The sequence below is a fragment of the Buteo buteo genome, chromosome 10 (assembly GCF_964188355.1).
Source record: "Buteo buteo chromosome 10, bButBut1.hap1.1, whole genome shotgun sequence".
NCBI lineage: Eukaryota > Metazoa > Chordata > Aves > Accipitriformes > Accipitridae > Buteo > Buteo buteo.
The window spans coordinates 41620378-41634708 of NC_134180.1; the positions used below are offsets into that span (position 1 = coordinate 41620378).

A 14331-nucleotide genomic window follows, 5' to 3' on the forward strand; every position below is an offset into this window, starting at 1 on the left:
CTCACAACGAGCAGAACTTGTCATTGCTCTTCCCCACACTACAGTTAACATGTCATCACCCCACACTATCTGTTTCTTACATACAGATAGACCAGCTCCATTTGGCACTAGATACCTGACAAAACATACAGCAGCAAAGTGTGACAGTTTATTATTGAGGAACTGCTAAAAGTGCATGTTTTTTCAGAAGACCTGCTGCATAATACTACTGAGACTTTTGAGTGCATATAATCCTTTCTGCCGATAAACCTCAAAACCAAAGTAGAGTAAGCACCCAGAAATGGAGACTCCTTGCAAATGAAGATAAAAATAACAAAATCACTGGGCAAAAGCCACAGAGGCATTGGGTAGCAGAGGTGCTGGGAAAAGGCACTCCCTCGGGTCCTCTCGTCGCCAGTCCAGAGCCCCATCCATGCAGCGACGCAGATGCGCTGGACACTGAAAGACCCTCACTGGAAAAAGGCCAGAGGGTCAAGGTAGCCTCGGAGGGTGACTTAAAGCTGCTTAACTGGCCCTATTTTTAAGCCCTAACATTTTGAGACTGGATCCTGCTCCTCCTGCTGACCTCCCTTCCACGCTGGCAGCTCCAAAGCTGAGGTACCTTCCAGTGCACTTGCTCAGCAAAACTGAGCTGACCATGCAACCTGCACAAACTCATTTACCTGTGCATCTCCCCAGGCTAACAAAGAGGAACCTTCTCCTCATTCCCTCTGATCTTTCTAATCCACTCATCCTGATAAACAGAAGAAAATTACAAACAGACAAGGAAAAAAAACCCTGTATTAGCACCGAGTTGATGGAGACGTGCAGGACTAAGCAGACAACGGGCAGAGACTGCCGCTGCCCCAAACACACTGTGTTTCCCCATCCCTGGCTTTTCACATCTCAGATTTCACTTGTCCAACAAGAGCATTATCATATATTGGACAAAAGATGAATGAACTGGCTACGCTAGTTAAAAAAAACACCTAATCCGGAAAGGCAGACAGTGCTTAGGGGACTATCCAACACCAGGTCCCAGGTCGGCGCTCCGGGGGTTTCCAAGCCCTTTGTACATCTCAGGATTAGGCCCAAGGTTGCACTTCACAATTTTCCAGTTTGTCTCTTCAGATAACTATTGTACCATGAAGATGTAAACAAACATAAAAGTCAAACCCAGAAGCCTGTATTAGACTCACCATCTGTGCAACCAGAAATATTGTCTAGCACCTGAGCAAACAGGCCAAACATAAATTCATGGTTATGAAGAGGAACTACTTCGTGTCAGACTATTGGCAGATAAAAGGCAAGCACATTATTTTAAGCTTTAGGTATTTGTGGAGGAAGAAGTGATGAAAGAGGAGGAGGAAATAAGGATGAAAAAAATGCACCGAAAGGAAAATGAACCCAAATGGTGTCCCAGTGTCTGAACTGAACCACAACAGCTCCTCTCATGGCTCTCACTGCTGATGCCTTAACCTTTCCCCTGTCCTGCATCCCTCTGAAGCTGTGGATGAGACCAAGAACAGACACAGTATTCAAGGGGCTATTCCTGTGTTAGCTGCAACCCGGCCAAAGTCGCCTGAAATAGTCATACAAACCCACTAGATCGAACACGCACACTGAAAGAGTCGGGCGAGTTCAGATAAAGACCACGTTACCCACCCTCATCATCCCAGTCTCACCACTGCCCGAGGAGCAGAACCTGCTCCATCATCTCACCTCCACGTCTCCAGGCCCAGCTTACCTCCTTCTGGCACCAGGAAAAGTAACGAGGCACCCAACAGCCGAATCCCCTGGCCTATTAGGATTGTGATACTTCCTTAGTTGACAAAAATTTTGCCCTTATCCTTGTGCACTGCTCTGACATACAGCTGATCTCCAGATTATCACAAGAACAGCAAGTCCTGCTTTCAGCTGCATATGAAAAGGTTTTGGAATCTGCTGCAGCAGAAATGGGGGAACAGCTGAGGGGCTGTAAAGTTGTCCTCTCCCACAGCCCTGCTTGCTGGCAGGCTGCAGACAGCAGTGTTCAATGCAATCTTTATCCCGCTTCCAGGAAAAGCCTTTTCGATCCCTCCCAAGAGCTCCCAGGAAGCAACATCTCCTCCATGAAATGCAGCCGGTTTTTCTTCATCAGACTTCCAGAGGCAGAGGGACAATTTCAGTCAAGTATTTGCAAACGTGCAGTCCACCTACCAGCTGGCTAATAAACCTAACAGGAATACTGGAGCATTACTGTTAGAAATCATTGACAGCGCGTCCGTTTCTTCCAAGAAGAGTTTATTAAGGCTGTTCAGAAACCAAAGCTGTACAGGAGCTCCGACCATCTTCCCAACCAGAACTATGGAATAGCCTAAATTAATAGCAAATACACACTAAAAATATGCAAAGGAAAGCCTGCTCCCAGAACCACGATTGCTGCTCTTTTGAAAAATACTCTCTGATTTTGCGCAAGTTGTAATTACAGATCAAATTCTGGACAACCTTTCAGACAATTCCTTAACACAGTTTTCACTCAGTGTTTATCCCAGGTTCAGACACTGCCACCTCACTCCAGGCAAGTGCTATTCTGGAGCTGTTAAAATGAATAGGACTGCATGGGGAGAAAGGGGCTGCTCAGTATGAGTAAGAGGGGCATAACCTGCTCTCTGCCAACATAAGCACCAAATACAAAGTGCTGATAAACTGAAAGTACAGAAGAAATCAAACGGGACTCTCTCTTTTTCAGACTTACGCAGACCAATTACCCCGAATCAAACACATTGCTTGCAAATAATGATTCTGCATATGTCCTTAACCTGACCATAGACAAACACTCTGTCAGCTTAACTAAGACAACAACCTGATTGATTTGGTTTATATATACTATTTAAGGCAGATGTTCCATAGGTGCATCTGCATTGTTGCAGTTATAGCTCTCAGAAGATGCATTTCGAAACCCTATTTCAAAGGTTTACAACTCTCCTGCAACAGGGACAGTCAAGCTTTCTTTAAGGCTGTGTTATTCTTCACTGTTATATCCCCTTAAAAGCTTGAAAATAAAATTTCGTTTCCTATTGACTTTGTCCTTCTCTAGACAGCAAACATTGTATTTTGCTGTAGTTTTAGTGCACTGCTAGCCGAAACGTGTCTCCGTCCTATTTATGTCCTTCTTTTGAGCACCTACCTGTATCATCATCATCAGTTACAGAAGAAGCATCTGCACAAATGTGGCGACAGGGGCAGGATCCTCTGCTAGGGAACGGGGCATAACACCATGGAGGGTAACGCAAACCCCCATTTACTTTAAGCCGAGCGTCTTATCCAAGGACTACAGGAGCAAAGGGCTAACACGGAGGGAAAGCTACACCCCGGGCACCGTGATGCAAAGCTCATGGCTTATTCCACCCCGCCGAGGAAGCCAAAAATAAAATGCAAAGGGCAGATTTGTATTGGACCTGCTGCTGTGGTGTTCCTGAGAACAGACGACTGCAACCAGCTCCCTCGTGCGCAGAGCAGACCCCTCTGACAAGCAGGACTTCCCACGTGCCCCAGTGACCAGGGCTTTGCCGAGCAGCGGCGTTGGCCACGTACAACCGAGAGGGAAGGCAGCAAGAGGGAAGGCAGCAGCCGCCGTGCTCAGAGGGAGCTTGGCAAGCGCAAGTGTGCGGGACGAGATGATTCAAAAGGCAGCAGGGATGCCTCACTAACAAAGGCAATGAGGATACTTGCCATAGATGCACTTTTCCATCGTGCTCAAGAAATGACCAAAGGATAAGTATTTAATTAGCATGCCATTTAATAAGCCATCGTTACATGCCCTTGCCTGAACAGCCTCCCGCTCCAGTTTGCTGCCTTACTGAACCAATTACACCTACATTAGTACCTAAAGACTAAAGGTCTGCTCTCCTGGGCACTGTACAGAAGGTCAGTAAGGGATCACGGTAGCAACTAGGGCAGAAAAAGGGACAATTATTATCTCCATCTCACAGATACTGATTGAAGCACAGAAGAAGTCCTGGGCAGAGATCATTGCTGTGTGCTCTGATGTCCACACGCATTCAGATTTTTGCCTGAAGGACTTTAACCTATCCTTTCCCTACACAAACAGCTAGGCAGAGGGGATATTTCTAGATCCTATTCCAGAATTTTGTTGCCTAACTCACAAGTGTCGTACTGAGCATCACGAATAGTCTTGTGGGACGTGCTCTAAGCAACTGATCCCAACTATGATTTTGCAGACTCCTCCAGCTAGCGTATGAAAAGGACCGTGCCCCTCGCATTTCCTTCTCCCTCCCTCACCTCTGCCCTCCCAAGATGCTTATTCTCACAGGGAGCCACAAGAGCATTTTAAATGGTTATGACGTGATGGCTTGGCAGGATGCATCTGGCAGAACAAGGATTTGAACCCGAGTTCCTTGTGGCCCAATCCAAGACCAATTTTCCTTTTATCTAAAATGAGATGCATAACTCCCAAGGGCAGAGACCCCATCTCTGTGAGGATCGCAGTATAATTTGGGGCCCTGTAAAAATGATGATTGCAAAGACTGGAAGGTTATACCTCCTGCCTCCTGTCTGGGAGTAAAATTCCCTGCAAGGTTATGATAAGGGACCTTGAAAAATTAACCTTGCAGAGCTCCTCATCACAGGGAAGATCCTGACTACTATTTTTACTTGGCAGCTAGGCACTTCTGCAAAATCAGGGTGATATTTCTTGCCAATTTTGAAAGTAGGACAAAGTTCCATCTTAACTTCAATACCTCCTTAAATATTAAACAATTTATAATGGTAAAACTGTAACAGATTGCGCCAAAGCTTCAAATTCTAAATTAATACCAACTTCCCACCCACTGCCTCCCTGGGCAAAATCTTGGAAGGACAGAAGAAGCAGATTAACATTTCAAAGCCGAGCTCCAGCCTTCTCTTAGCTATCACTAGGTCTCCAGGGCAAACAGTCACTTCCCTTGTTGAGCATTCAGGAATGCAGATGGCCTGTTGTTGCTGTGGCAAAATCCTGTCACCCTTAAAGGGATACTGGTATCTCAGGGAACTGCAACAAGAGTAAAATCTGATGTACCATAGGAAGGACTCAGCATAAATCTGAGAATACAGGAAATGTAATACACTAAAAAAAAAAAAATAAAGTTTGCAGGCAAGTTAAAGGTGGTAACGGTTTAAAGAAATATATTTGCTAAACAGAGTCATCAGATATATTTTTAAGTGTGAACTACAGGGCATGGTCACTCTAAAAAGTTTTGAAACATGAGCAGTGCAATATTAACCACTGAGAATGCTCAAGCAATTAAAAAACATGTTTTACTTGCATAAATTACATTTTCTTTCACCTAAACACTTACTCCAAAAATGGTCATCACTGGATCCAAATTCTAAGAATCACATATTCGTCTACTGTCATTACTGCATTTCAGAAAACCCATACCCCTAATTTCATAAGCCTGATGACTGGTGAGCACGGAGAACTCCTGCATTTAACTTTTTGGCTGCATTTATAATATATGGAAATATTCAAACGAACGAAGGAGATTCCAAGGCAATCTCTGCTTTTCATCAACCACAGACAGCTAGCAACCCTCAACAAGGATGACACCTCCCCAGCCATAAAGTGCAGTCATTACCTCCACATACATGCGTACTGCCTCTGGAATGCAGTTCCATATCTCCTGCTTTGCCCTAGCTCTTATTACTTCTTTTGCATGGTGTTTTGAAAGACGTAATTACTATAGAGAATACCTGATAAAAGTCCTTCATTTCAAACTGTAAACATGCCTCAAAAATTTCTGTAAGCATTCTCTGTTAAGACAAAAATTGTTTTAGAAATAATCTGAAGCCTCCATTTTTAAGATCCAAGAATATTTAATATTAAGTTCTGGACTCTTTTTACAGACAAGCCCAGTGATCTGTAATGTGTGTCAAATTCATGTAATATCACAATGCTTGAAATGGAAAAAGCCTCTAATGAAAGGAAATATTTGTAAATATACCTACCTAAAGACAGATCCTACATATAACAAGTAACAGCCAATCACAAAACCAGTGAGATGTTTTATGTACAAATATTGCTAGGTTATTTGCTATTATAACTGGTTGCTAATGTAAGAAACCATTTGGGTATAGAAATATTAATATTAATCAGAGATTAATTAGTTATCTGGGAATACTAAAGCAATTTCTTACCAAACCCAGAAAGACACGAATTATGCCTCCAAGGATGGGTAAGAAGACAGACAGTATCTTCTTTGATGACTAAGAATCACGTCATTTCACCAAGAGAGTATTTCAAGAATACAAAGACTTTGATATAGAAAACGCAAGTGCTGAGACTGATCTGAAAGAGCTACCCTCTGATAAACTGTGCCAAAACTGAGAGCGCAAAGACTGAGACAAAGAAAACATCAAAGCTCCATTATTAAAGAAATGAAAAAGCCAAACAGTTTGACCAGAGACTGCAGAAAACCACAGACTTCCCACTTTTGGCAGAAACATTACATCAGATTCGTGGAGATGGATCCCTCTGGACCCTTAGCATTCACACAGGCAAACCATGGTGGCTCTGAACCACGCAAAGTGAATGGTGGTAACCACCAACGTGCATGCTCTTCTGAGCAAAAAATGCTTGGCACAGTCACGTCTCAATTATCAGTGGACAATTTATCCAGGGTATGGATTAACCACCAGACACACGAAGACGCCAGAGCTGGCGTCGCGTGGAGCTGCCTACGCTATTAGCTCAAGAGCAGCACTAGAGGACAGCTGAAGTGGTTTACGTACGTGCCCAGGTGCAGAAACTACTGCGTCTGCCACATTCACAGGGAGCAAAGCCTCGCCTAACAAACCACGCAAGTCCGAGCCAGCTTTGGGCGCAGAGAGTCCCGATGTCTCAGCTTTGTGCACCTGCGCAGCCCTGCCTGGAGGCTCCAGCGATGAGCCCCAGCACCCAGCTAACCCCCTTGCAGCGGCACGGCCATCACGGAGTAAGGCTCAGCCCGTCGACCGGAGCTCTGGGGACCTCCAGGGACCTCCGGGGACCTCCAGCCTCGAGTCTCCTTGCCTGCTGTTGAGAGCTAGCTCTGCAGAGCCACCCCAGTGCCCCTGCGCAGCGACAGCGCTGGGCCAGACCGGTGCAAAACCTGGGCGCATCCACCCAACCCTGCTAGCCCAGATCATAGACGCGGGTCTCATTCAAATTAGCTTAGCGCTAATAAGGCTAACAATGCACTCAAGCTGCCTTACGACTGCAAAAGGCTGCGAGCGCGTATATACAAAGGAACTGTTGCAGCAGCGCATCTACCCCTTACGTGCTCACGTGTCCTCTGACATAGGCTTATTCCTTCACGCAGCCTTACAGCCGGTACTAAAGCACGCTCCGCCTGCTCTCCTGAGCCTCCGCGCGCAAGCAGCAGCCAGGCAGCTGAGAAGGAGAAAGCAGCCGTAATTTAGCATCGTGAAGCAGCGGCCTTCCAACCCGTTGCTGCTTGCTGGGACCGTGGCAGCATTAGCATGAAAGAGTCTGCAAGCGGACCAACTTCCACTGGAAATTTTTACATTGCAATTTGAATCTGATATTAAGAAATTTTTGCAGTTTAGGGTATTAGCAGCATTTCCACTAAACACCAGTTCGTTTATGCATTTTATTCCTGAAAAAGATGTGTCACGACTAACTCTAATAAACAAAGAGTAGGACTTAATGGCATTTTTAGATTCTGAGTATTTATTAACAGGCCTGTCACGAATGCTTCATTTAAGTAATTGAATTTACTTGGTATAATAACCTTTAGTTAAGATTAGTTATCTCTGCTAATGTATAAATTGTTTAAGCTATTGCAGATAAATGAGACTCAGCAGCTTTTCAAAGGATACCAGACTCACCAACTTAACATATAAAATGCTCCTGACCTCTGCAACAAGACTCATTACTGATCTTAGAAACAGTATGTAGCAGTTGTAATTTACTAAAGAAAGTGCCTGCACCAGAGCAGAGTTAACTGTGAGTAATCCCCAGTGGGAGGAGGCAGGGAAGAGGATGTGGATGCCTCTCCCATCCTCCCGTCTGATGAGGATACACCATTCAGCAAGGCAGGGCAAAACCTCCAGGAAATACATATAATGGGAGTCACTATTAAGCCTTAATCAGCTTTGAGAGAGCATTAAGACTTGGCTCATTTTTCCTTTTCATTTTAGTGATTTTGGCGATAAAATTACTTGGCTCTGAACACTTCAAAACGCCCTTTTCTACGCCACATAGGATACTGTCATGTTTTCCCTTGCAGTGTTTTCCATTCATTTGCACAAATTATCCTTTCTTCTTCTTTTAAATGATGCTAAAATAAACAATGAAAATATACAAAGGAACCTATATTCTCTGGAATAATTAGATACTATCCTTGAATACACAACCAAAGTCTGACATCCAATAAATCCAAGACAAAGCTTCAATTAGCCCAGATAATGCCCATAAACCCAGCAGTGCTTTACAAAGATATGTAAATGTCAGCACCTTTATTTTACACGGAGAAAATGGAGCGCTGAGAGCAGATGTGGTCAGATCACATCATGTCCAAGAATCCAGACCCCTTTATTCCCAGACTAATTTGCATCGCTTATAACAGTGTTCCTCCCCATACTAACCTTCAACTATGCAGTAACATACACCAACAGACAGGAAATATTACCCTTAATCCTTTGGAAACAGCTGTCATTTTTCCACAAAACAACTGATTATACATTCATTCTGCTTATTTGCAAGTTTTGTAAAATGCTGCTCTTCTAATTAAAATATACCTCTAAAGATTTAAGAAAAAAAAAAATCAAGAACATTTTCTTTTCTTAGGGAAAAAAAAATCAAGTTTTGGACAACAATGAAAAACATTTCAGTGACTATCTTTGGCACTCAAAAGTGAAGTATTCAGAAATCCAAGATTTTATACGTCTTCATCTAATTTGAAAAATATAAATATCATTAAGCAACAAAAGCTGCTGAATGTAGAACAAGACACAGAAACAGCTGGGCTACAACTGAAGAGAGGTCTAGATACCCAGTGATTATTTTCTGTCCTTTGATAACATCACCTGCCCTCATAAAAGGACAGCAGACAGAGGGAGAAAACCAGACTGTGAGCCCATTTGCAGATACAAACCAAAACTGCTCTTCGTACACCAAAGCAGTTAACCAAGGCAGGCATACCAAGATTCAGAGAAAACTTTGGGTCACTTCAACAGTAACTCATGCTAATCTCTGACAATCCACAATCCAGCTTCATCCAGGTAAAACTACTGCAGAAATTTGGAGAGAGGAATCAGGCCTCTACCACACTGCAGCACGCACCAATGAGCAGAGATGACTGGTGCAACAGAGGGTGAGCAGACAGAGTTAACAAGCACCGTAGCACAAAGAGTTCCTCAACAGAAAAAATAAACTGGGAAAGAAAAGAAAGTGGTTAGTCACGAGGGATTATAATAGCCCATAGTAAACAGTCCAGTTCATCAAATAAACAAAGCAAATACCCCATCCTGCAAGATGCTAGGGAATTCTTTGAAAGGAAGTGCAAGCTCACTGCTTTCAGTGCATTCAATCAGTGAGTTTGGTGATGAGGAGCCCCAGCTCCCACGAGGGAATATTGAACCTCTCAATGCGCCGAAGATGAGCACAGCACATGGCTTACAACCCAGAACGCCTACAGCAAGGTTGTGCAAACACACACTCGATTTACCAGTGGATTTAGAGAGACTTGCAAAAGTAACTTCAAAAACCAAAATCTCTTTCATCTAACTGTAGGACCTTGCCAGCTCCTATTTCTCAGTAACAAACTATTGGTGCCTTCTGTTCTGGATTTCAAAAATAAAAGCTCAGTGCTGCAAGGACTGCATCCTGCGGAGTCCCAATTCAGCACATTAGGTTATACAGGAAAAGCCTCTGAAGGCTTTGGACCTGTATCTGTGGTTTAAGGAATGTGCAATTAAAATCAGCTGATCCTAAAGTGGCAGAAGGGTGGAGGCTGACAATAATAAACCACAAGCTCCTGTACAGTCATTTGAAAGCAGTGCCTTCTCCCCAGCTCTACCGGATACTAAATTAGAAACAGTTCTGGCAGCATTTTGTCTGCTGCTTGTGAAGCAAAAGGGAAGAGACTTGCTAAAATTCAGCTGACAGGTTTTTGCATTTACCCTAGGTTCAACCACACGCAAGTCTGTCGAGTGTGAAAAGTCCCTGCACTGGCTTCAGTCAACAAGAAACAAAAGGCCCAACCGAGCACAGTGCTGAGGGCCCTTCGTTCACAAAAGCATACACTTCTCCATAAAAATGTCCTATCGGACTGCGTGTGGTAAGACTCTCAGACAAATTACCATAAGCAGCTACTGCTGGCAACTGCCAACAGTGAAATCAGTGGTGTGACCTTATCTGGACCATAACTATCTACGGAAGTGCTCAACACTATGAGCAAGATGCACTGGATAGGAGAGACCACATCCGCAATATCATTAAAACTCCTCCAGTTCCATGCTGCGCACTCAACAGTGCAACTTGCTGCCACTGTGGAGACAGTCACATGAAGCTCAATCACACAGCATTATTAAAACATCCATACATTTTAGCATAAATTTCCTATTTAAACCCACACTATGCCACCCTGCTCTTGGCTTTCAAACCAGTATGGCTACACAAAACTGCCATGCAGATTCAGGGCCTTCTATTTCTTCTCTGTAAAAGTGTAACAACACACAAACTTCCAAACTTTTCCAGAGCCAATAGCTACTTCAGCTTCACAGCGGTAATGCTTTCTCTCTGCATAATGTTTGTTATCAAACCAGGACAGGCAGGCACAGCAGATTCTGACGGATGCCTAAGGGAGAGAAATTAACCCAAAATTCAGTCCAAGTGAACCTCTGTCATATTATGCAGCCTCAGGATATAGACTCGTGACTTAACTAAATATACTTTTCCTACAGACTATTCCCTACAAACTATCGCTCCATGTTAATCATGCTTCTGAAGAGCATCTCTGCTCAGCACAGAATTTAATATGACAGACCAGGAGCTTATCACATCAACCAACATGCAATGCAGTTTGATAGGAAAGGCTCAGAGCCTGCTTCCAGCTAGCACACCCTTTTCCAGGATTTTTATAGATTCTTGCATGTATTTGCTAGAAAACACAACAACAGCAACAGGATAATGAGGGATACCAGAACTGAAGACAGGGCTGACAATACTGTGACCAACAAATCTGATCCTGCATTGAGAATTACATGTGAAGATCAACAGAACCAAAGATTTGAGCAGGCACACTTTGATGACGGCAGAACGGAAAAACCTTAGAAATAGGAAGGAAAAGTCAAAGAGACAATTCAGAGTGAAAGGAGGTGATACAAGGAAAAACAGTTATCAAAAATATGGCTGGCTGAGGAACAGCTTGGAGGTATATAGAAGAGAAGCAAGAGCTTTATGAAAGGAACGGGGAGTAGAACGGCAATTCAGCCAACTTGTTCCAAGATGAAACCACATGTGAGACAAGTGAGGCACAGAAGCTTGTGGCATGGACATCCAGTGGGTCCTTCAAAAGTAGGCGTCTATTCCTCAGCTATCCAATGACGCAGGGAAGTGGATTCAATGACCCTGAGTGCTCCATCCAGTGTACGCCACTAATAGCAGGGGTCCCTCCCTATTGCCTAATACTGGATTATGCAAAAGACCATACAGAACTGCCAAGTCAGGGCTTTGCATTATCATTCCACACCCCTACAGAGATTGCTGTGATAAAGCATTAGCCCTGGACACACCGCTCTCATTAACTCCTCCTCCTTCACGCTCACTCACCATTAAGGCTGGGCACACAGCTGACAAAGCCAGCCTCTGGTCTCCTTGTACTCACACAGCTGATGCAGTGGGAAATGACAGCAATTCCAGCCCTCTTCAATTCCCAGTGACCCTGGCACAGCCGGATCTCCTTGAAGGTGAACTTTCAGCCTGCAGCGAAGTCATTCTTCTAAGCTAGGGGTCAACTTAGTCTTGGAGATCCCTTTTGAGATGACACTAGCTCCAAGGACACATTTGTGCTCTGTATGAGGAAGCTTTAACAGATTCCGTTGGACACAGAGCAGTACACGAACTGAGGAAACTCTACAGGACCTGACTCCAAAACAAGAGTAGAACTCTTGTAAACTCAGAATGCTTGTACAGACTATCAAATTCAGGGCACATTTCCAGTACTGCCTGACCTAATCAACCCTCTTTGAAGGAAACAAGATGCTATAATATTTGTTTTCTAAGCTGACTGCCGAAAAAGAAACTGCTATGACCCAAAGCAACAACCCAAGTCAAAGGAATGCTTCCAAAAACACAGTTCCAGCCTGAAAAAGTTTGCTGAACTCTTGAAATTTTTACCATCACACTGAATAAATTTTGAAGGTTACTGGTAGGCCATGTAAGAAAATTACTTCAGAAAGGGTGATTCTGACAACGTGGCCTACATTTCAGCTGCTCCCGAAAGTGGAATGTAAACTTCTAAGTAAACATACATTCCTGAGGCATACCCACATTCAACTTTCACAATAACATTTAAAATACCTTTGAAGAGTAGATGAGCCACTGTGGTCCCACTCTCAAGAGCGACAAGAAACACAAGAAAACAGCTAGCTGAAGTGCATGAGCTTGCAAAGAGCTCTTCATGGAGAGAACCACACAAGCACGTGGAATTTAATGCCCAGTCCAGGCTGTTCTGGGATAAAACAACTAACAGGATGGGTAGCCCCCTGTCCTACAAAGATTCTGCAGAAACACAAATCCCCAGCCACACTGACTGCTTTGCAAGATAGAGACCTCTAAAATTAGCAGGCTTTGCATGGAATTATTCTCCTCAGTGTTAACAGGGCCGCTTACGTCAACAACCTGTCAGCACTGCAATTTCTTTCCAAATAGTAATCAAAATAACTATGCACACCTTCTTCAGTCTTCCATGTTCCAAACATTACTTACAGTTGTATGATGAGAGACGCTGCCTCCAATATTGAGGTTTTTGAGAAGCTGGGGAGATCCTCCATACTGCCCTGAGATCTGCTTCCTGACTTCAGCAGCTACAGTTCTGAAATGAGACCGGGACAACGTTATACCTCTGGAAAAGGATTACAATGAAGATGATATATCAAACATGCTTTACACTGCTGTTGGAATGAAACCAAATACTTAGTGCGCTGGTTGGAATAAGAGTATCACCGGCCGGCAAGAACAGACCTTGTATATTAAACTCCTGGAGAATCACAAAATTTTCACAAGGCTGCATATACACATTCTTAACAGGAATTACAATTTTTTTCCTTTTGTGAACTGCTCTTTTGTGCACATATGTGGCAATAAGATGCATGTCACACTGAGCACAAATAAACTTGTGCCCAGCAGGCTCTTTCCAGTTCCTACCAAGGAAAGCCCTCTTCCACCACTCCCCGCACCTCTCAGCAGTTCCAAGCCTGGTCACACATCTGCTCCTACGCTCTGCTCTCTCATTTTCATCCCTTGCCTATTTTTGGTTTTTGCAGTCACAGAGATGAGGACCAGCAGCCACTTTCCACCCAATATCCAACCCCTTCAACACCCAGCTCAGGGGCAGAAAAGCGGTCCCACGCAGAGCGAGTTGAAATGTCTAGGGAACGACACATGGGAAACAACTGACCAGGTCAGAACAAAAAACTGTTTCCCCTTTCACGTAGGAAAGGTAGCGGTGGGACTATGGTGACTAGCAAAGGGGACACGCGACGTACTGGCTAGCAGGACACAATGCCTTACAGTCTCTGCCAGAGAAATATCCCACCACTGGGCAACTTTTCTCACCAGGAAGGAAAAACACAGATCAATCCTTCCATGCCTGGAGGGTAAAATCCACACTGTGCCCCTCTGGAGTTTTCTGTTTTCCCCAATAAGCCACATTGTCACTGTTAAGCCTGAAAACACAACAGTTAGGTAAAACCACCATAGAAACATCTCAGCAAAGGAAGGGCACATCGGAGAGGGAAATGCCGATAGTCAAAGACTGTCTTAACAAACAGCCATGGGTCAAGCCCTAACACAACCATCCACAGTGCTCCACCTTGTAACCCAGCAGTAAGCTGCAGCTCACCTCAGCAGCAAAACTGGGATACCCAAGTTTTTGAGTATGGTGGAAATGGTTTTGTTTTAAAAGCAAACCAAAAGCCCACATTCTTTTGACGAAAAAACATTTTGCTGAAAAGCTGCTGACTACCCCTGGTCTACAGGACCTCACCAACACGAGAGCGCTCTTCTCCAGGAGTCAATGGCCAATTTATTAGGCTCCCAACTGTCATTCACCGCATCGCAGCACTGCAGTCCGCTCTGTCTCCCAG

At 44.1% G+C, this 14331-nt stretch overlaps 1 protein-coding gene across 14 annotated transcripts in view; it reads right to left on the minus strand.

Moving 5' to 3' along the window:
* The window catches only part of DOCK7 (dedicator of cytokinesis 7), a 111223-nt gene that overhangs the window by 87623 nt on the left and 9269 nt on the right, over positions 1–14331 (minus strand). For all 14 annotated transcript variants that reach the window (XR_012651849.1, XR_012651850.1, XM_075037270.1 and 11 more), the window contains exon 2: positions 12953–13058. Coding sequence is in view for 12 of the 14 variants with exons in the window: in XM_075037270.1 (XP_074893371.1) it covers positions 12953–13058 (106 nt within the window). In the remaining 2 variants the exon portion in view is untranslated. The remainder of the gene's footprint in view (positions 1–12952; positions 13059–14331) is intronic.